This window comes from Cebidichthys violaceus, unplaced genomic scaffold (assembly GCF_023349555.1).
Source record: "Cebidichthys violaceus isolate CVI_PGR_0920_01 unplaced genomic scaffold, fCebVio1.0.p SCAF_44, whole genome shotgun sequence".
NCBI classification, from domain to species: Eukaryota; Metazoa; Chordata; class Actinopteri; order Perciformes; family Stichaeidae; genus Cebidichthys; species Cebidichthys violaceus.
The window spans coordinates 1,238,310-1,261,245 of record NW_027176639.1 but is presented as its reverse complement, the minus strand read 5'-3'; the positions used below and the strand labels follow the sequence as shown (position 1 = coordinate 1,261,245).

At 47.3% G+C, this 22,936-nt stretch overlaps 3 protein-coding genes across 3 annotated transcripts; 1 reads left to right on the top strand and 2 right to left on the bottom strand.

Annotated features, from left to right (window-relative positions):
* Positions 1 to 167: 167 nt before the first annotated feature.
* Positions 168 to 3,278, top strand: LOC137886568 (WAP, Kazal, immunoglobulin, Kunitz and NTR domain-containing protein-like). The gene is made up of 2 exons (XM_068729072.1): positions 168 to 1,190; positions 1,306 to 3,278. The coding sequence occupies exons 1-2, from the start codon at positions 852 to 854 to the stop codon at positions 2,812 to 2,814; spliced, it is 1,848 nt and encodes a 615-aa protein (XP_068585173.1). The 5' UTR covers positions 168 to 851; the 3' UTR covers positions 2,815 to 3,278.
* Positions 3,279 to 3,368: 90 nt separating this feature from the next.
* Positions 3,369 to 5,600, bottom strand: LOC137886569 (methyltransferase-like 26). The gene is made up of 6 exons (XM_068729073.1): positions 5,123 to 5,600; positions 4,755 to 4,917; positions 4,226 to 4,285; positions 4,045 to 4,112; positions 3,794 to 3,872; positions 3,369 to 3,663 (listed from the first exon to the last, which is right to left on the bottom strand). Exons 1-6 carry the CDS (start codon positions 5,314 to 5,316, stop codon positions 3,607 to 3,609), a joined length of 621 nt encoding a protein of 206 aa, XP_068585174.1. The 5' UTR covers positions 5,317 to 5,600; the 3' UTR covers positions 3,369 to 3,606.
* Positions 5,601 to 6,498: 898 nt separating this feature from the next.
* On the bottom strand, positions 6,499 to 22,892 carry ccdc88aa (coiled-coil domain containing 88Aa). Its single transcript, XM_068729074.1, has 29 exons — positions 22,544 to 22,892; positions 22,375 to 22,466; positions 20,831 to 20,936; positions 18,955 to 19,024; positions 18,338 to 18,396; positions 18,175 to 18,258; positions 17,722 to 17,862; positions 17,318 to 17,493; positions 16,308 to 16,389; positions 15,524 to 15,682; positions 15,248 to 15,394; positions 15,014 to 15,158; positions 13,823 to 14,500; positions 13,536 to 13,741; positions 13,231 to 13,425; positions 12,778 to 12,908; positions 12,532 to 12,673; positions 12,263 to 12,436; positions 11,950 to 12,111; positions 11,544 to 11,821; positions 11,218 to 11,361; positions 10,903 to 11,089; positions 10,597 to 10,742; positions 10,301 to 10,393; positions 9,921 to 10,132; positions 9,480 to 9,557; positions 8,713 to 8,925; positions 8,450 to 8,515; positions 6,499 to 8,167 (listed from the first exon to the last, which is right to left on the bottom strand). Exons 1-29 carry the CDS (start codon positions 22,607 to 22,609, stop codon positions 7,068 to 7,070), a joined length of 5,532 nt encoding a protein of 1,843 aa, XP_068585175.1. The 5' UTR covers positions 22,610 to 22,892; the 3' UTR covers positions 6,499 to 7,067.
* Positions 22,893 to 22,936: the final 44 nt, after the last annotated feature.

The window sequence follows — 22,936 nt, the reverse complement described above, 5'->3', positions numbered from 1 at the left end:
TCTGAGCTGCGTGTGAATGAGCGGCGGCGCTAAAGTGACCCACGTCTAGACGAGAAGGACGTAAACAACATGTTTTGCTGCCAGACATGACGCGACACGCCCCGCGTTCGGGTTTTCGCGCATTCCGCTTTTTTTTTTTTTTTTTTTTTTTTTTTTTTACTCTTTGCACTACTTTGATTTGTGCAAGAAAAGTAGCGTCTACAGAAGTTTATGCTCCGCGGATAATATTTCATTATAACCGAAGATCAGATTAGAAGAGCTTCACCAGCCCTCAGGAGGAGAAGGGCTCCTTCTCTTATTCATGAAGGTCACCTCTTTAATACCGTCTGGACACATTTAACGTCGGGTTTCTCACCGGAATGCGTAGCTCCGTGCACCCGGTTGTTGGGACAGCTTGCCACCGCGGCCACACGTTTTCTTTGATGATTTTACAATGTTTGTCCAGTTGCTTAGCGCATGGTGCTGCTTCATAAGAGTTTCAGACACTGGAGGACCATGGGGGCGGTCAGAGGGGGCTGCCCTTTCCACCTCCATTCACACTCTGAAAGGCTGATGTTGCGTCTTTCTCTCTCATTGTGCAGCTTCGTTCGCTGTTCGGGGAAATCGACCTGAATGAGAGTTTGCCCATTGTTGCAAGAGTTCTGGTTATCAAGGCAAATATTTCATGCAACCAAACTGCATTTTACACGCGTTTTTCTCTCGGATATTTTTGTGTTCAGTAGATGTCCAGCGCGTGGGGAACTCGTCTTGATCTTTTGGAATTGTTACAACGCTCCTCTCTGCGCACAGAAAACTCCTTTCCACAATGTTTACGTGCAGCACGGACGACCACATTTGCGCATCGACAGTAGATGTATTTCAGATTTGAAAACCTGAAGGAGGAATGGATTTACTCGGTTGGCGACTCATGCAAAATAGCAATAATGTATAAAATCCCTCTACAACTTTTGGAGGATAGATGTCTAAAGGATGCAAGTTGGAAAAATGCACCCAACTCAAATAAACCGGTAACAGGATGGATACGTGCGTATTTGTCGATGCTCCTGGTTTGCGAATTAGCCGAACTTTCTTTGTGTGCCAGTGTGGCAGGATCCAAAGCTGAACACGAAGGATTTTGTCCCAACAAGCTGAATTCCAATCTCTGGGTTGATGCGCAAAGCACCTGCGAGAGAGAATGCAACGTCGATGAGGTGGTGTTATTTATGTTACCCTCACTATTGATTAACTTCTAATCGTGAGTTCATTTGGTGTGTTCGTCATGTGCTTTCATAAATGCTGTGTTGTGTGTGCATTGTGTCTGTGCAGGACTGTGCAGCCTTTGAGAAATGCTGCACCAACGTGTGTGGTCTCAACAGCTGTGTGGCTGCGCGGTTCTCTGATGGCACCCCTGCCCAGCCAGACGGGCAGGGTGGAGGAGAAGGAAGTGATGCCCCCACCTCCACGGCTACCTGCGAGGGCTTCATCTGCAGCCAGCAGGGAGCGACCTGTGACATCTGGGATGGACAGCCCATCTGCAAGTGCCGGGACCGGTGTGAGAAAGAGCCCAACTTCACGTGCGCCTCAGACGGCCTCACCTACTTCAACCGCTGCTACATGGACGGAGAGGCCTGCATCCGTGGGGTGTCTTTAACTGTGGTCCCCTGCCGCTTTTACCTGGCCGGGCCCCACACCAGTCCACTGCCACAGGACACTACAGCCAACCCCACTCCGACATCCTCCCAGGAGGACCCCATGCCCCCCACACTGTACTCCAACCCTCACCACCAGTCCATCTACGTCGGAGGCACAGTCAGCTTCCACTGTGACGTTATCGGAGCCCCCAGACCTGATGTGACATGGGAGAAACAGAGCGAAAGGCGCGAGCGGCTCGTCATGAGGCCTGACCAGATGTACGGCAACGTGGTCATCACCAACATCGGTCAGCTCGTCATTTACAACGCCCAGGTGTGGGATACAGGTATCTACTCGTGCATCGCTCGGAATTCTGCGGGAGTTCTTCGTGCAGAATACCCGCTGTCTGTCATCCGCCGGGCCGGCGACGATTTCTCCGAAGACCCCGAGATGACCATGGGAAGGCCGTTCTCGCCAGCAGACTGCCTGGCTGAAGTAGACCTGAGAGTGTGCAGTGGTGAGCGTCACGTGGATTGGTATTATGACGGCAAGCTGGGCTCCTGCATGGCCTTCAGCAATGGCGGATGTGACGACAGCCGCAACCGATTTGAGTCTTACGAGGAGTGCAAGGCCTCCTGTCAGAGGGAAGGGATGGGGATCTGCTCCCTGCCTGCAGTCCAGGGCCCTTGTAAGTCTTGGGAGTCCCGTTGGGCCTGGAATGCCCTCCTGAAACAGTGCCAGGCCTATGCCTATGGTGGCTGCCATGGGAATGCCAACAGCTTCAGCACCAAGAAGGATTGTGAGGCAAACTGCCCACAGCCCAAAAAGAAACCTTGTAAGACCTGTCGGGTGAAGGGGAAGATGGTGCCCAGCTTATGCCAGAGTGACTTTGCTATTGTGGGCCGGCTGACAGAGCTGGTGGAGGATCTGGACTCAGGGTTAGCCCGCTTTAGCTTGGAAGAGGTCCTGAGAGATGAAAAGATGGGATTGACTTTCTTCAATACCAAACACCTTGAGGTGACTATTGCCAAGATAGACTGGAGCTGTCCCTGTCCCAACATCACCGTGGAGGAGCAGCCTTTGCTGGTGATGGGTGTGGTGCAGGACGGCATGGCCATCATCCAGTCAGACAGCTACGTCAGAGCCATAAGCGAACGCAGACTCAAGAAGCTACGAGAGGTCCTGAACAAGAAGAGCTGTTAGCCCACACAGGGTCCGGGGTCGCCTTTACCTCTAGCACTGAACATGGGCTTTAGAACTACAAGCTGATATTTAATAACTCTTTACATCAAATGACACAAATATGTTAATGTAGATACGAGATGTAATTTGCATGTACAATATATATATATTCATGACAACACAGGTTGTACGACATTCCAGGTGTGTTGTGAGTCCATTCATTTCAATGCTGAAATGTTACTATAAATATAGATATTCTTTCTTTTGACATGTATTCTAGTAACTTGCAAAAAGGCCTAGCATGTGACGCTATAGAAATAGACACCTAGATAACCTCCCTATTGTGTTTGATTGTATTGTGTGTACTTTATATTGGGCTCTTTATACTAGTCATTAGGTGTTTTATATAGTTGTTTTTTTTACCTTTTGTTGTGTATGATTTCAAGATCTAACGTGCAGCACGTTGCTTCTTAAATATCTCCTTTTGCAGAGCACTTCTTCTAACTTAGCTTTAACTGACAGTCTGCAGACTGAGTGAAGGAAAAGGAGGCGTGGTCAGAAGCACAGAGACGACGCATCAGTGAGCCTTTTTACTCAAGTGTGCAATACAGAAGAATATAGATTACAGCGGTTCAGTTTGGATCAAACAGCTTCATTTGTGTCAATTTTGTTTCAGAATATGGGGAAACAATTCATTAAAAGTTCTGGAAAAAAAATTTGGCAATGTATCTGAGCTTCAAGTGTAAGTTTAAGGCGTTTCGACCGTCCTGCTCCAGTACCGGTCTGCACCCAGAGGGGGAACCGCAGGACTCTTCACACCAGACTCTCCTTCCTGAACAGAAGACACTTGTTGTTTGCAGGCATGTCCACCTGGCAAAGAAATCATACATTAGTAGGCCGACATCACCAGAACTGCATCGTTAACGTCGTTGTCTTTTTCTATTTTAAGGGGGGGGGGGGAGAGAGTTGTATTGGATGATTAAATGAGGCGTTCACTTGCCATCTTCTCCAGGAATAAACCGTTGCTTTGTGCTGTAGAACTGAGGAGGGAGATGTCCCTGAGCCCCCACTCTGAGTTCCTGCAGGATTAAAAGATACAGCCTCATAGTTTGCATTATTTATGGCACAAAATGCGACTGCATGTCGAAGTGAAATCCACGGCTGCTCATGTTTTTGACGAGAAAACCACTCAAATCTCTCCACAGAAGAATGAACTTCCACAATCATCACAGAGATCCTTAAACAAGTCACCTCTGCCGTAGGCTGTAGTCAAAGTCAATGTTACTTTGAGGGGTGATCTGAGCATTCACTGCGTAGGGCTGAGGGGAACAACAGAGGATGTTATGTAGCATTTATTGACATTATTACATTTGATAATAACACATCATGAAGGTGGTAAGTGCATGTTTATAACATGGTTGGTTCCACTCACCCCATACGTCAATAGAAGGCCTTGCGGCTTCAGCACTACTCCAGCTCCTTTGAATAAACCCTGGAAGGAGAAATAAGGATCCATCACATGGTGGTGGGGGTTGAGAGGCAGCAGGGACTACTACTCTAGCCCTTTATGTGCCTGGTCTCTTTTAATAGACTCAAAGACCGGAGGCAGAGATTTAAAAAAAAAAAAAAAGGCATCGCTGCACAGTAGTTATGAGTCAAAGAGGTCATACTGCGTTTACACTCTGGGGGACAAACGCTGGAATATTTCAGCTTAATGGACATTGGACACCCGGACCAGTCGATAGATCACAGCACAACACTGGCCGGACTATATCAAATCAAATTCATAAGCAGGGAAACACTCTTGCTCAATTCAATACGCTGCATGGATTTGCTGCTACAATTACCACACATATAATCTGGGGCCTTCAGGGGTCCTGAGGGACCCAGGGACGTTTTGTTAATTAATCACATGTTAATATAAGCAAATATTAAAAACAACAACAAATCAGCTGTCCTACCTCAGTGCACGCCATTGGAGAAATGTGGATCATATTGATGTTGACTACCAGGTCCAGGCTCTCGGGCTGGATGCCTCCCCAGTACTGGTAGGGCAGAGAAGCGTCCAGGTGGATGGCAGGCCTCACATTGTGCAGCTGGTAGTGGGCTCTGTACGCTTCGATACTGAGAATAGGAACAAAAGACATTATTGTAAAAGCGCAACAAAACACAGTTATGCATCAGTAGTATCAAATGAACTACCGTAATACCAAAAAATTCAATGGCCGGTGCCTTGATTCAAGTTTGCTACGCAGAAACGAATAAATACCGTAAACAACGGAGTTTATACATTGTTTATACGGTACCACCATGACGTCATTGTGTTTACCTGGCGAGAGACTGGCGGTCGTACTCTGAGGGCTGCCAGATAACGTTCCGCAGGGCCTGAGCGAAGTGTGTGACATGCTGCCCGGTACCGGAGGAGATCTCCAGAGCCTGCAGGGATCTCCCGGTGTTCACGCTCTCCCGGAGCACTGCGAGGATGGGTTCCTTGTTCCTCTCCGCGGCGGCGGCGTTCAGCATCGTTCCAAACACCGGGTACAACCGTCGAGTTATGCGGTACAGTTTATGAAACAACTCCAGTACGGCTGGGCAACGATCGGTCCAGATTGGATAACTCAACACCACCCACGAATGTTTTATTTTCGGCTGTAAATGGTCCACTTCCGCGTTGCCTCACGTGACCGAAATGACGGCCAATGGGAACACTGGACGGGCTCAAACGCACCACAGATGAATCTACCGTTAGACCGTCTTCACCGACATAAATACTCAGTGAACCGTACGTGTACGGGCGTCCTCTCGCGCGCGACTACCGTCACTGCTCGCTCGCGAGTAGTTTGTCTTTTTGACAGTAAGTGGGCGGACCCAGTCACCAGTCTTTTTTTTTTTGCCTAAGAGAATTACCCACAAACCATTGCAATGTGACGTTAAACACGGAGTTACCAGTGGACGCATGGAGACGTAAACAAACAGGCTCACGTGTGTTCTTATTACATTTACTCAGAAACATTAAGGGTTAAAGATGGAACATACAAACACATTTATTTATTCATCAAATATTTTCTTTTGTCATTGAAGCTGTTTTGACAAAAACGAGTACATAGATTATATGAATGAGTACAAAGTATAAAATGAATACCCACAATTATACATCATATTTATTGTCGTTGTAACGTGATATGTTGCAGCTCAGTGCCGTCCCATTCATATCTACACCATGTCAAGCCCTCACAGTCTCTCACACTCAACCACTCAGGTGACCTCAGGAAGTCCTTGAGGGTTCAGGGTTTGAGGCTGTAGGGGGGGCGTTCTGGATTGGGCATCGACCTCACGTTTGATGAGGTTTTACAAACAGGCTTTCTCACCCAAAACTTCTAGAACAAATGACAACATCCCCGTGATCTTTCCTGTACTTTGCGACGAATGCTAACATGGCATCGCTATAATATAAGAAACAGAAGCCTGAAACCTTCGCAAGGCCATGGAATGCATAGAACCTCTGCAGAAGAGACCAGAAGGTCTCTTCTGCAGAGGTTCCATGCATTGATGACTGCCACTGTGACGGTGTGCCACCAAATGTACATGTACCATTTTTGGGATGTAAAAATAGATTAAGAATAAGATGGTAAAGATGTCTCGTCTGGCTCATGGACTATAATAAGACAAAGACAACACAAGTACATATTTTACATAGAGGGCTTCTTTATTCAAGGTAAAATAGCATTCAGGTACACATCCTAATTTACAAGATTTACAGTTTCCCACACATTAATGTCAAATTTCCCGAAGGCTCACATTTAAATCTTCCAGACAAAAGCAATCAACATGTAATAATTTAGAACATCTGTCTGAGGGACAGGACATAAATACAAACAGCAGAAATAAACAAAATGTTTTGACAAACACAAAGGTTACAAAACAGGATCTCCAACGTGGTAAAGCAGACAGACTTGAGTCCTAACACCGATCTAATGTAAAATGGGCAAAGGAGGACATCGATCCATACTTCAAGGAGACTAGAGTAGAACCAGCATGGAAAGATAATACTGTCCACTATTACTCAGGAATATGAATATAATCTGTGTGGAGAAAAACAATCTAGTAACTAAAAATACTTTTTAGGATGATGGTATACTCAGGTAGTCAATGGAATACAATGCAAACATATCACAGGGACTTAAAGAGTGTGCTTCTGTTGATGTGATGAAAAGTGGCCTCGCCGATACCAACTTTATTAAATTACACAATATTCAATGCTGTGACGGCTGCTTTCATGCAATTGTGAGCGGCGTGTCCTTCTCCTTCTCCAGCCCAGGTGCATGCTCTGCGTTTGGACTCTGCTCATTATCCGCGCTGAGCAGTGTTTGTGGCGTGTTAGGAGTGGACTCCTGGCTCTCAAGCGGACCATTTTGCACCAGAGGTGGATTCAGACGGGGGAAGGACCGGTTGTTTTCGAGGGCATCCAGACTGGTCACGGTCGTGATCACAGAATCACTGAAAATGGTGTTGGAGAAAACCGAGTTGAAGGTGAAAGAGGAGCCAAAAAGTGACTCCTGCACGGGAGACTTGGGGCTGTCTGTGGGAACGACAGCTGTTGGGTCTCTGGGAGGTTTGACGGGAGGCGTGGGCTCAGGCTCACTGTTGTTGGTCTCAGGTTCAGGTTGACCCGGTGCTTCCTCCGGATCACCGCTCTTATCTGAAACCTGAACGGAGAGCGAGTCGGTCTTGACCGTCGCCCTGCAGTCACTGTTTACACTGGAGCGCCGGGACGATCCCTCTGCGGTGGAGATGACGCTGCTGGCTCGGGGGAGACTTTGGGGCGACTTGGACCCTTTCTGTCGCCCCTCTTTCCCCAGAGGGGTAGAGAAGCAGTTGAGGCAGCCAGACATTGAGGACGATTTGCCCTGAACATACATCACTGTGATAGGTGAACAAGCTAAGGCCCGGGTAGTTTCAGCTTTGTCAGAGCATGGTTTTGAATTCATCCCGTTGAGCCCTGGGTTCACTTTGGCTGTGCCCGCTGAATCTGACGAGCGACGGGTCACTTTCCCTCTTGACCCCCTTCGGATGCTCTTCGTACCCCTCGTGAGCCAGAAGTCCTGAGAGAGCACAGGGTTCTTCTGTCTTGGTAGCGACTGCATGACTGAAGTCTGGCTGTTGGCGATGGGCATGGTAGAAGCTTTCTCCTTGTGCTGCTTCTGTGGGTGTTGCGGGGTGGAGGTATCGCTGGGGGGCTGGAAGGAGGAGGAGGAGCGGCGTGACGGGGGCTGCTGGACGGGGCTGCTGCCATTCGACCACGGCTCATTTTCCAGACTCAGGCTGAACTCACCGCTGCTCTCGCTTTGAGCTCGACTCTGGACGCCATTCAGCCCTGGAAACAGATGATGACGCTTTTTTTAAAGAGCTACAACAGACACACAAACGTTCACTTCTGTCGTGCAAATGTGTCGGCTGTCTCGACATATTCTTAATGACCAACAGGGGGCGGCAGAGTCAAGCCTTTCTATAACAGTTGTTGGCCACTGTAGTCGGGATAGAGATTAATATGAAACAAGGTCATGATTGCAATTTGATGGATTTGCTCTAATTCCCGAGCTGGTAATACATCTGTATGCTTGATGAATCCTCTCAACGTGCATCCACGGGGCTTTACCGTGATTTTGCAGCTCGTCGTTGTCCTCAAATCCAGATGGCACGGCGCTATCATTTGAATCCTTGTCTGCGGGGCATAAAATAGAGAAATCACTGAATGGTTATAAGCAAATGACACTTTTCAGCACTTTCATTTTCGACTCCTAACATGAGAAAGGCACAAAAGAGCGCTATCTTTGCTCTACTCTCCTCTACACTTTATTCCACCATCGAACTAATGACGACGACGTCAAAAAACACACAGTGGCTCATGAATGCCTCTACCTGTCACCCAGAGCTCAGAAACATCTGGATCAGTGGTAGTGACGGTGGCGTGGCCGGATGGTAGAGTGGCGGGGAGGTTAAGGTGGAGGATGGATAAGATGGATGCGGTGAGAGATGAAGACAATGCGTTCTTCCTGTCCTCCTCAACATCAGCCTCAGCCTCCCACTGCTCCTCCTTGAACGGGGCCGAGGGGGACGCCAAGCTGCTCAGGGCTGCGTTGTTGGACCAAAGGAGTGGAAGAAGTGGGAGGTGGATGAGGGACAGGGACAGACGGGTGAACTGGTCATGGGGATTGGGATGTATTTTTGAAAACACGGAGGCTTTCTCCATAGACCACACAGCCATCTAGAGAGGCGGTGTTGTACTGTTAATGCATGCAGAACAGCTGGCTCCTGGTAGGGCAGAGCTCATGCAGTACCACTGTCCTCCTGCAATGCACCATTTCTTTGACCTCGGATACATTACCCCAGATTGTCTTCAAATATAGCTATGCTGCTAAAAATGACCGCTGCAAATGCTTGAAAATGTATTATCATATCTTGAAATGAGGTTGGCATGGATGGTCACATTACCAACATATGACTGCTAATGTTGCACCTGCTGGGAAGTGTCCTTACTGACAGTGATGAATCCTACTCACGCTAAGGTTAGGCTATGTAATAGAGACAAGAATGAAGCATAGATACACTTAATATCATCAAGTTAGCAGGTAAATAAAAGGCTACAGTCAAGATGAGGGTCGACACTGTACCACAGTCCTTCTTACACATGGAGCGCCGGAAGAGGGACTTGACTTTGTCTCTATCCTTCAGCCTGTTCCTCATACGGGGAAACATTTTGGTGGCTATTTAACAGCAAAGTGCAGCCACATGGGAGGTAGACAAAGGAAGGGATGCGAGCAGAGAGAGGGAGAGAAGGATGTAAGGGAGGAGAGAGGGAGGAAGGGAAGACAAAAGACAAGGGGAAAGACAGAAGGCAGGAGTGAAGAAACACATTAAGAAACAAGAAAGACAAGGGGAAGACATATTGAGGACTGTTCACATGCACATATGCTCATTTTTAAACACATTGCAATACCTGTATTATTTAGCTTAGTTTTGATCGTGGCTGAAGCAGTGAAGGGGGGGGGGTTTGGAACTTTGATGAGACTGGTGTCCTGCCAAGTCAATGGGAGATGACCTGGCGAATTCCAGAAGGTCATACTCACTGCTGTTACGCTGGGGTGAGACGGCATCGCCTGCTGAGGTGGAGGCGGAGCCTCCGGAGCCATCTGAGCCGATGAAGGAGTTGTCGTCGTGACGGGAGAGGTGCTGCTCAGCGACGCCTGAGTGCGTGGGCGTCGGTGGGCGGTCGGGTCCGTGCTCACGGCTGCTGGATTTAATCAACTTCTTCAGTTTCAGAGTGATCCAGTTTCCACGTCTTTGGAAGAGCAGATTTACAAGAAGAATCAGCAATCAGCAAGACAAATCATACTCGATGCAGAACAATTAGCACATGGAAAAAGTGGCTAAACAGAGACACACAGAACTATGGAGCTCAATGTATTACTGAATAAGATCATTGTTGTCACTGTTGCAGGCAACTTACCTACGAGGAGGCGACGGCTCATAGAACTTGTACTGGTCCATTATCTTTTCCTCCAGCTTCTCCTTCTGCCTCCTTAAATCATGAAGCCTGTCACTGAATAGGAAGAAAGGCAGAAAGATTAATAATTAACAATCAAACAATTACTGCGGTACTTTGGTGTACTAAATAAGCTACAAGTATCAAACACGTCAATGTGTTAGATAATTAACAAATGACCGTAACATGCCGTAAATCAACACATAAGACCCTTTTTAATGCCGCATTATCTCGTTCTGGTCTTGTCCCTATTTGCTTACATATACTGTCGCTCTTCAACGTGAAACAGATCCTTGCTCTCCATGGTCTGCTCCAGCAGGGTTCGGTTCTGCAGCATCAGGGTCTCGATCTGGCTGATCAGGTGGCGATTCTCTTCCTCCAGGTTGCCCTTCAACTGGCTCAGCAGCTAGAGATCACACAGACAAGCAGCCATATGTGCATATGTAAGGGTATATATGTAAAACACACACTATTGCGCAATTATTAAAAGAAGTGTGCTGAGGTTAAGAGGTATATATTATTTCATAGGCAAAGCCACACCAGCTCAACCTGCTGCGTGTCAATACCTCGCACTGGTTGGTGAGCTTGGTGGAGGAGATGTCCAGCTGCTGGAACTCCTTCTTGAGTTTGGAAAAGTCGGCCTCCAGCCAGGTGTGCTCCAGCTTGGCCTCGTTCAGCTGGCTCTTGAGCCGCTTGTGATCCGCCGTCAGCAACTCATTGTCGTTAAGAAGCTGACGGTATGTCTGGTTCAGCCTTAAAACAAAAAAAGATGCACGGTGATATCTAGCTCCTTGTGCGAGCCCACATCCATTCGTTGGTCTGGGTGTGCATTAGTGCGCACATGCTCTCGTGGGTGTGTGCATGTAATGTTGCCTCCTCACCAGTCCTTCTCATCACGGAGCCGGCAACACTCTGCAGCAGTGGTCCTGTGCTGTTCCTTCTCCAAAGCCATCCTCATGTGCTCCTCCTTCAGAGCTTTCTCCAGGTCTTCTAGCTTGGTCCGCTGCTGCAGCAGGCTATTGTACCTAAAGACACCACCAACACACACACACGTGAACATGCATGAATACACACACACACACACACACACACACACACACACACACACACACACACACACACACACACACACACACTCACACACACACACACAAGAATATGCAGGGGTCTCGCACTACGTGGCGTGTTGATAGTGCCTTTCCCCTACCTGTCCTGCAGTGTGCGATACTCCAACTCCAGTGTGCGATGGGCTTTTTTCAAACAGCCATGCTTGCCCATCAGGGCCTCGTCCTCCATGGCTTGCCGTTCATGCAGAGCTGCCAGCCGCTCGTGATCTCTCAATAGCTGCTCTTGAACGCCGCGCAGCTCTTCACGCTCCCGTATGGCATTGTCCCGTTCGCTTTCTGTCCCCGACTGCTGCTGCTGCAGCTGAGCATTCTGGGCCATGAGGGAAGCACTTTGTGAGTTCAGAGTGGATTTTTCCACCTGGAAGAGAAAGGGATTAGGAGTTAATGTAACATTTCAGTGTGTACTGTCTGTACGCTTGCATACTTTTGCAGAGGTCGTGAATATACTTGTGTGTATGTTTTGTGTACCACAGAGAACAGTGTCACCTGCAGGTTCGCATTGTGTGTCTGCAGGGCTGTGTTGTTCTCCTGCAGTGAGGCGGCCTGCCTCTGCAGGGCGAGGACCTGAGCCTGCTGACTGTCAGACTGACTCTCCAGCTGCCTCAGCTGGGCCTGCATTGCCTGGCGCTCTGCCTCAAGTGTCGCATTCTGGAGAGCAGGAGAGGAGATTATCGTAAAATGTGACGTGAAAACAGCACGTTGTTTGGTCTACTATTAGCGCTACTTAACATCAAAAGCAAGTGCTAGTGTGTGTTAAGAAGCAATGGATCATTCACTTTGATAAAGGCCAACCACTTACATTCCTCTCCACCTCAATGAGACGGTCTTTGAGCTTCAGCAGTTCCTTGGTGGCCTCCTGGCTTTCACGCAGCCATTCGCTCATCGCCTTGCCAGTCTCTCTGGGAGGGGTGGAACTGGATGCCGTCCACTCTTCCTCCTGCCTCTGTTGCAAGGCCTCATAGCTCAGCTTCACCTGTGGGGTCAACGGTCAAATGGATCTGTATACAAAATACTATGTTTTGTGACGCTAACGGGCCTCCAAAAGTGAAATTGTAAGACATGACTAACAGTCCTGAGCTCTTGGCGCAGATGCTGGTTCAGGGTGGAGGATTCCTGCAGACGAGCCTCTAAAGCCGCCATCTTGTCCTCTTTGATCTGAAGAGATTTTTTCAGAGACGACTCTAATTCTGACTCCAGCATCTTGAACCTGCTGCAAAGAGGAAAGAAGAAATTCAGAACCAACGGCGGCGTTTTAACTCTCCTCATTTCTTACCGTATTCACTTCAAAGGTTACTGGACGGGAACTCCAAGCACCTGTTGTCTGGAGCCTCGTGTTCAGCCTGGTCTGCGCTCTCCTGGTTCAGGACCCTCATTTCCAACTCATGGGCCAGCATCTCCAGTTCATTGTCTCTCTGCTGCATCTTCAGCTTCTCGCTCACCAGCTCCTAAAGATGGACGGTATATGTGGATTTCACAAAACCTTTTTTTAAAGACACATTTATTGACACTGAACATCATTTTTTACACACCAATAACTCATTTAATTCCACTGTTTAGGAAAGTATGTTTGTAAGAGTTCTGGTTGTCGGAAGGATGTAAGCAAAGTATTTTTACCTGCTTTAATCCCATTTTTCAAAAATAATTGTTTGTAGTTAGATTTTGGTGAGTTGTGGATCCTAGTGTGTGCACATAAAATCTAGCAAAAAGTCAATTCTGTGAAACACGGTAGAGTATTTATACGGTCAGCGTAAACCAGACAGCACAGACCTCTCTGAGGGTGGCCAGGGTCCTCTGGTCGATAGCAGCTTGCTTGGTCAGTTCTCTGCTGTCTCTCTCCAGGCCTTTGACCCTCTCAGCAGTCTCTCTTAGCCCCTCCACCTCCTTTACTAGAAAACGCATCTCCCTTTCCAGGCTGGCCATGCAGATATTGCTGCTGTCTAAATTGGCTTCCTGGATTTCAGCCTAAAAATAGAGAAAGGTAGAACAGGAGCCATTTTATTGAAGAGCAACATAAGTCTTTCAAACGTTATCCTTCCTTGGGTAAGAAAGTGACACAGAACAAGCCTACCTACCTGCTGGCGGAGTCGTCGATTGTCTTTCTCCAGCTGCCTCTTTTCCCTCTCCAGCGCTGTGGTTTCTTGCTCCAGGCTTTGCTTGTCGGTTTCCAGTTGCTCCAGGCGCCGTGCGGTGATCCGAAGTTCCTCTAAAGTGGCCTGCAGACTCTGGTTCTCTGCTTCCAGCTCCTGAACCTCCGCCTCCAGGCGCTGAACTTTCCTGTCTACAGAGATGGAGTTGGCTTGTATGCTTGCATAACTGAATCTTTTACATTGATTTGTGTTGTTTGATCAACAGAACCTACCGGTGTTATCGAGGGAAGTCTGTAGATGCTGGTTAACCGAGTCCAGGGCCCTGCACTTGGCCTCCAGTCGCTGTGTGTGCTTTCTGGCATAGGAGGAACGTGTTGGCAGACCTGTGATGATGCTGTCACGGCAGGGACTACTGCCCTTCGAGCCAGGGGTGTGATCACGTGATCCAACAAAACAATGGAGCCTATTGTGATTGTTTTCCAAGACCTCCAGATCAGACATCAGTTCTTTGAAATGGTCTCCATGGTCTGCATCCTCTAGCTGTCCTTTCTCCTGAACAAGAAGGTCTGGATTATCTGTGAGGAGGATCTCACTCTGGACTTGCTCCAGATCTTCTGCATGGAATAGCTGATGACAGTTTGAATGCCCATTCAGCATCTGCTGCGCTACAGCACTGTGTGGGAATACATTAGTGCGGTATTCTACATTTGAGCAGGTGGTTTGCGACCCTGTGGGTTCATCTGTCGATGAGGTACAGTTGTTGGTGATACAGATCCCCTGGCAGACATGATCACTCTCAAGGTGGTGGCCGTGTTTGGGCTGCATGTTTTTGTGAATCGAGGCAGCTCTCAGGTCCTCTATGGTCCTTAAGAGACTTTGGTTCTCCTTTTCCAGCTTCAGCATCCGACTGCAGGTCCTCTCGCTCACCTCTTCGCTCAGAGTCTGCTGGCCTTTACACAAACACATGGTGGCAATTGACTGAAGGAGACGAGGACTTGAGACAGACAGAATGAAAGCCTAGATGTCAACAGGTGCCATTAGGTCTCAGAGATACCTTTGAATATGTCTGTGCACGGTTTGATGAGTCTAGCTTAGCTCAGTTAGCCTACTATATATATATCGATAGGATCAGTGGCAGAAGGGTAGGAGGGGACATGCCAGTGTACATCTCAAAATCACAATTAAACATCTCCTGATCTGTGGGAATCTAGTTAATGAGCTTCTACTCTCGGTCATATTTCACCATATATCCAAACTGCATGCAGAAACATAAAATATGCATCCATTACCGACCCTGAGAAAACATCTTAAAAGTGGATCAGAAGTTCTAATGCATGCATGTATCCATGGATGAACACACTTGGATAATTCACAGATGCATGTCCTTACTCACCCTTCCCTACTATTCCAATCAAAACCATCCATTCATTCTCCCACTATCTTACTGGATCAGCAGCTCTTACCCTGAGAGCTCTCAGTGGTCTTGGCTAGCTGCTCTAACTCCCAGCCCAGGTGCTGGGACTCCTCCATGCTCCTCCTTTGAGCCAAACACAGAGCCAGGTTCTCCTCCTGCAACTCCTCGGTGCGCCTCTGATCTGCCTCCCTCTCCTGAAGTGGGGAGACAAAGCATCAGCAGAGACACGAGAACAGATTCTGTCCGGTCGCAGAACAGACTGGACAATCAACAGATGTCTGACCTGCTCCATGTCATGGACCCTGGCCTTCAGCAGCAGACTGTGCTTCTCCAGCTGGTGTATTTTATCGGAGCGTGCCCTCCAGCCTGCCAACTGATCCTCCAGCACCTCTTTGGTCTCCTGTAGCACCCTGTTGTCCTCCTTTAGCTCCTGAAGCACACACACATCCCCCCCACAACAGAAATCAATATCTGATTGTTGCAGGATTCTGTGATTTCCTGAGATCCAAGCATATATAATCAACATGAACTGGTAAAGCATTTATAAGACTACATCCACCTCCACTTTGGCCTTGTAGACCTCCATCTTGTGCAGTTGCTCCCTGTAGCGTCCCACTTCACTCTCCAGCTTGTCCGCCTTCATTGCTCTCTCTCTCAGGGCGTCCAGCTCGTCCCGGTAGGTGCGGGCTGCGCGGGCGTCTACAAGCAGCTGGGAGTTCTGGTGAAGGTTCGGACAGCAGCATGGTTTATATCAAAAACGTGATGGAGCCTTGAATCACCCTTTCTTATCTAGTTCTGTAAGTCTTCGAGTGTCTCTCAGTGTAAGTCAATGTCAGTTTGTGACTGTTATTTGTAATCAAAGCTGCATTGATCCTCGAAGAGTCATCGAAGAGTTCTTTGTAGTTTTTTAAATGACTTTTCAGCGACTAAAACTGGACTACAACATTTTGAGTTGACTAAAATTAGACCAAAACTAGACTCAATCTATGAAGGATAAAAGTGACTAGAATGAGACTAAAACTAATAAGCATTGTAGTCTAAGGACTAAGACTAAATTAGCTGCCAAAGTCAACATGTTGGAAACATGAAATGAACCGTGCCGACTAGTGCAGCCACAAGGCTAAAACAGAGAATACAAATGAGATCTCTTGTTCAGACAAATCCATATAAGCTTTTGGTTGCATCTCTGCGTTCAGGGGTTTAAATGTGCTGTCATTAAGCACTGCTCTGCAGCAAAGTATGGCGTGCAATAATCTGTATAATCTGCAGAGCGATCAGGAGGTTACTGCGTGTCACCGTCAGAAGGAGCTGCGATTCATTCTTTTTCTTTCCTAACTACAAACCTCCTGCTGGATCCTCTTCAGCTCCACCTCCGTGGTCTCCAGCTCATGTCTGCAGTCCAGCGTCTGCTCGCTCTTCTCCTCTCTGGTGGGGTCAGACGGGCAGCGCAGAGAGATAAGCAGGCTTTAAATACCGCAAAGGACCATATGCAAATACCCCGATGACATCTTGTGTTTCGCACATTCAAAACAATAAGTAGAAGTATCAATGTTGTTACACACATGCAGTCTAAAACACACATAACCTGATTCCAAAATAAAGCTTCTTAAGCTGCATTTTATGTTCGTTCTCACATGTTGTGGAGAAACCGATGCAGGTTCAGATGTATATCACGCACATGAAAGAACCGTCTAAGGCCATACGTGACGCTTTAAGTGATATTGTGTTTGCTCAGAGGCAGCAGTGTGTCCATCTGAGCAGCCCAACAAGAGAGGACAATACAGCCGAGTAAACGGGATGGAGAGCAGTGACGGAGCTGAGATCTCGATTGGATCAGGGTTAGTGTGTGTGTGTGTGTGTGTGTGTGTGTGTGTGTGTGTGCTGTATTCGCTGAAATGCTGAGGCAATGTGGGTCAGTGGTGGTGCACGGCCATGGAACCTGCCAAGCAAGCAGTAATGTGGGCCAAACTCCCAGGGGCATTGCTTATCCTGTAGTATCTTCCTCTCTGCCTCTCATCCGCTCACTACCAGCAGATCCCCAGAGGACAGGCTAACTCTTTACCAACATCCACCCTGAAGTGAAGCTCACACTACACCAAGAGGCAAACATCAAATCAAACAATCGCTTTGTGTGGGAATGGACAACTTCTACCAGTGTGTATCTCTGATCTCAGGCCATTCGCCTTGTTTTTAGACCTCAGAACAACTGAGTTTTCCGATGCTCTGGCATGTTCCGTACCATATTCTCCTGATTGTGTACGTTATACGCAAAACATTTCTCCTTTTTGCTATTTGCTTCCTTGCTAAACTACTTTTTTATTTGAGTGAACGAAGTTAACTGTGTAGGACTCACAGTTCTTGTCGGAGTCGTCTGATCTTGGCCTTAGAGTCGGCCAGCTCCACTGCCAGGTGTTGTTGAGTACCTGTCTGCTGCTGCATGCTGGGGGAGTAGCTGCCAGACTGCGGGCTGGAGGGGCTGTTGAGCAGGCTAACCACACCTTCCCTCTCCTGCATTAGCTCTGCTATAGTCTGCAAAATGGACAGGTTACACATTAGCATTTGAATCTAGCTCTTCTTCATCTAGAACTGAAACAGTTTCACTGTCTAAATAGAAGTCCCATGACTCATAATGCATACTTTGTAGCCACTATATACCCCAAAGCATCTCCATGTACAAAACTTTTTGGGATTCACACATAAAACCTGCAGTAAATATGTTTCTCCTAAAGATTAAAGGAATAAAAGAATCAGATATACGTCTAGATGGGCGTCCCTCTGGTCCAGCACATGTCGGAGGTGCGTGGCCATGTTCCTCGCTACGACCTCCAACTCATCTGGGTTCACATCACTGGACTCCAACCACTGCAGATCCAGCACGTTCTCCTGACTGTGGGTCACCTGGTAAACAATATAACATAATGGGAATAAATACGTTATACAGCATATTGGCACAAGGATCCTTCGTATGCAGCTACAAAATGACATAATCAGTTTTGTCTTTCACTTCTGAATAAATCATTACTACTTCCAAGGATTTAATATAAACTGTGTTTCTCATAATATTTTCAACTAACAGTGATATCTATGCAGGCTGTGAATCCTACTGTATCGACAGTATTCCTTGTTTGTACCAGACACAAGCACAACTGCACACAAACTGATCTCCTGAACATCTCCAGTAGCTGTGGCATCTCAGATGAAGTCATGTACCTCCTGAATATGTGCAGCTATGGCAGCTTTCGTGTCAAAGTCAAGTGTCTGGATCCTCTCGATGTACTCCTCTTTCTCCTCACACTGAAAATAAGAACGTGAACAGATTTAGATCTCCACATCTGTCTGTGTCAGGACTCCTGATCAGAGAGTCGGCGTTTACCTGAACTGCACATCCCAACAGCAGCAGCAAAAGCTTCTTCATCTCCTCCAGACTTTGCTCTGTTAAGAGGGAGAAAAACAAAGCTCATTATCTGAAATATGACTTATCAGATTGATGCACTGAGTGCTGCTGGCATGGACTTAAGTAGAATAAACTGCTGGCTGCTGAATTTGGGTCATCACTTGCCAAAGCCTCACTGTCACAGAGCAGTGTGTCATCAGACTGATAGAACGCTGCATAAGAGACTGCATCACAAGGCTCTTATGGGGAAAATGCTACTTGATTTTCATTATTCACTAATTAGAAACAAAGATTATCACACGTTTTGCATTGTCAACATTTTCTAAAATATGTAACAATTACATTATTGCTAGGAGTTAACTTAAGAATTGTTTTTTTCAAATTATGGATGTATCATTTTGTCAAATAAACTCTTACATTTTCTCTCAGAAGTTTTAGTTTCGGCCACTTCAGCAATTCTACTCTAACCTGTGTTACACAGGTCCTTATTCTAGGTGAATGATTGTAAATCAATGCGGTGCTTATTGACTGTCAGCAAACGGACTAATCAGGCTTCAAACCGCACACTGAATTAGCAGAGGAATAAAAGAGCGTACCGCAGCAAGGAGTCCTGCCGAGCAGCGACGCGTTTGGCAAAGGAATCAGGATTAATTGTCTCAGATGATCCTGAAAGAAAGAGGAACAGCGAGGCATGAGGGGAGAGGAAACAAGCAACATGACTACACAACACTTCTCGCGCTCTAGCCAAAGTGCTTGAATGGACGGCGACGTATGTATGTATGTATGTATGTATGTATGTATGTATGTATGTATGTATGTACAGCACATAGCGGCTGCTTCAATACGAGTATAGAAGCACAGCCAACGAATGGAGGAGCGCTCTGAAGGGGTGGATGACGGAGCCCGTTTCCCCGGTGCAGCGTTGGGTACGGCCTGGCATCGGCCGACAAGTGGCTTACATCTGTGTGTGTGTGCTAGTGTGTGTGCTGGTGTGTGTGTGCTGGTGTGTGTGCTGGTGTGTGTGTGCTGGTGTGTGTGCTGGTGTGTGTGCTGGTGTGTGTGCTGGTGTGTGTGCTGGTGTGTGTGTGCTGGTGTGTGTGCTGGTGTGTGTGCTGTGTAATAGTGTTTGTTAATAGCTCCTGTTAGGAACGTTAGGAATACAGTGCCTCAAAAACAGCACATTATTGTAAATCAATTTGTTTCCTCTACACCGATGTAAAGCATACCAGTTGTATCTTCGTTATTCTCTTGAATGTCACTTTTAAAGAGGCGTTGTTGTTGCATTTCACAGTTTTATGGGGTTTCAGAGAGCCTGTAAAGACTCTTTAGGGCCCTGAGTTTTCCTGTTGCTCCACCATTAAGTTGACATTTGGAGGTTCTTCACTGATATATGTATTACAGCATGAATTGGAGGAACATCTTCCACCATCATCATATGAAAATGTATTTTCAGCTGTACTTTGTGTTTAGGGTAAACTTTAAAGTTTTAGCAGTCTAACACCTTAAACTAAGAGAGTGAACACGGTAAACAATACACATTATACCTGCTAAACATTAGCATGTTAGCATTGTGATTTAAACAAATATCAGCATGCTGACAGCATGTAGCTTAAAGTGCCGTTGTGCCAAAGAACAGCATCACAGAGCAGCTAGCATGTCTGTAGTCAAGTCATAAAAATAACCCGAATCAGATCAGGATGGGATCTTCACCTGACAGCTGCTCTACATCTACATTCACTGCACTGAACTTCAGAGGTATTCTAATAGAAGCAAAGGCATGAATAAGAAGCTGCAGTCTGATAACTCTGATGTGTTTCTCTCCTGAAGGAGCCTCGGATGGAGATCTGCATTGGTTCAGATCAACATGACGAGAAGAGTAAAATACAGTAGAAAAGATAATTAGACACGATGATATCAGATATGCTGTTAATAATCTGTTAATAATAATAATAATAAACCCGTTCTTTTCTGTGTTTGTTCTTTTTTGGTGCTAATCTGAAGCTCTTGGTCATCATCACCCCATCCTCAGTGAGATTGCTTTTCTTGTGCTCTGAACAGCTCTGAAGCTTATCTCGAATTGTACTTAATTACTCTGACACAGACAGCAATTCCAAGATCCAACATCAGCGGCGTCGGCCCGTGAATCTGGCGACTTCCCGAGTCGCTCTAAAGCTCTGCCTGTGGCTCTGTGCCGCGCTCCAGCCTCGCTCCTGTGCCGATTACACAGACGTGTACACGGCTGATATTTAGGGCGTGCATCCTAAGAGGAACTGGTTGATCTGCTGTGACACAAGTGCTACCAACTGTCTGGTTTGCGCATGTGTGAGCCAGTGTGTGCGTGACGGATGATGCAAAATTGCAAAGTCCAGTTGAAAAATCCGATGTTCAGATATCATAATCCCATGTAGTGAGAGCGGGAACGCTTAGATCCTTATAAGACGTGGACGAGAGGGAGGAACATCCAAAACTCACCAGATAATACGTCTTGATTTGCTGGACGAGGAAGTTCAGGTTCTGGGTCCTCTGACTTGGATCTCTTCCTACTTTCTTTGCACCCTGAGGTGTAGCCGAGGGATTTCTGAAGGCGCGACACAACACAAAAGCATTTCACTACTTGACATTTCTGCTATTCACAAACAAACCAGCGGTTGTCAGCGGACTGGAGTGAGAGGAAGCTACAAGCTGGTAACAGCTTTGGCTCAGGGATCGCCATGAAGACATGTGTGAGGTCTCTATTCATTCCTAACTTTAGCCCCTGTGACGTCACTCCTTTCAGCCGACAAACCGCACCGCTGGAGCCAAATGCGGTGGCGTTAGACTGTTCACCCAAATGAAGCTCTTCAGCTGGATTCTAGGGCTGTGTGGCTCGGGCCTAATGTAGTCTGGGGTCGAACTGTCACTACAGCTGAAGTGCAGTTTAACAGGACAGACCTCACCTTGTTGCTCAGGAAAGGAAACCTGTCGTGAGCAGACATTAGCTCGCAGAGAGATGGACTACAACAGAGACAGAGACGCTGCCTTGCTGCCCAGTACATCACATGTTTTATGATGTCTTTCTCCATCTCTGTGCTGTTTGTCCGTTTCCTGTGACTCCTCCCTTCCCTTCCCATCTGTGTCCCAGTGCCACTAAACACCAGCAGCAAGGCCCTAATCCCAGAGGGTCTCCCAATCCAGGAGATTATCCCGCCTCCTCCCCTCCCCTCCCCTCCCCTCAGCGCAGCATTGTTTTGCATCCAGAGCTGGTTATTGTGACCCTGAGGGGATAAGTGGGATGAATGCACACTGTAGACTCGGGGTGGCTAGACGGCATTATCCACAAGTGCGTTGGGTCATCACCTTTTTTTTTACCTTTTCTTTGCAACTCTTCAATTTCAGTTCTACCGTCAATGTCTGAAGTGTCTCCCAACATGAAGACCAGAACCCGGGTCCCACCACCTGTCAGCTCACAGCAGCGTGTGTCACATTGGACCATCACTTCATGTTTGTTCAGGCTGAGGTTAATTCCCTCAGAACATAAGGCCCCCAAATCATAATCTCTTAAGTAGAGTCTTGACAGTATCTATGAATTTCCTCATGTCTTTTGTAAATCTGGTCCTCATGTAGTCTGATTACATCTCGGGGATGCCCCCCCCCCCCCTCAGTGTCTGCAACTTTCATGCTAATTCTTACATTTTTTTTTTGGAGAAACCTAACCTGTAAGTAATGAGGAAGCTGCATTTGAAGACTGCAGCAGACAAAGCTACCCTTTATTACTGCCGAGTGACAAAGACAGTACTGTTGGTGGCTGCATAAGAATGTTAGCAGATGCTTGATACTGTATCAGTAGCTGCTGTAGATGGCGTGAGGGGAGAAGATACCTCGTTCTTTAAAAAACGACCCAATAAGGCTGATTTCTAGTATTTGAACGATGCACTTTATCATCATTAGAACTGGACACTGCTCACAATCTAAATTAGAAACGTGACAAATGAAATACAAGCTGCCAGGACAAAGATGTGGCATGAAGTGTGACTCACATTTGTGTCATTATGTCATTCAAAAAGACTCCATCCAGTAGGAGGGAGAAGTCGAAGTGCATGACCCCATCGCGTGGCACGAATGTCCTCACCTGAATAACAAAGACACAGGATGACAGGTGGAGATCACAGCGTCCGACAGCACAGACCGGCCGTCTGCAACACTTACCCAAGTGACAAGTGGGCTCAGCATGAAAGCATCCAGACAGGGCAGGACGACCCGCACGCTCTCCATCGCTGCCGAGGTTGTGGGTGATACAGAAAAACAGAGAATCCCGGTTATGTCAATGAGGGAGAAGAGTGGCAGAAAGATCAGCGCCTACATCTTCTTCAGAGGTGACTCGGTCCTGCACGAGTGCACCATTCAAACGGTCCCGTCCGTCTCAAGTACACTAGTTGAGAATTGCGGTTTGTACTGTCGTTGTGCGTGTTTGTACACGCAGCGCGTCCAGCAGTTTAGTTCAATGTCGCCAAATCGGCGTCCGAACATCCCCGTCCGTTTGATCCGATCCGCATTTTGTCCCGCAACACCCCGCACACAGTTACATCCTCCCTGGTCCTC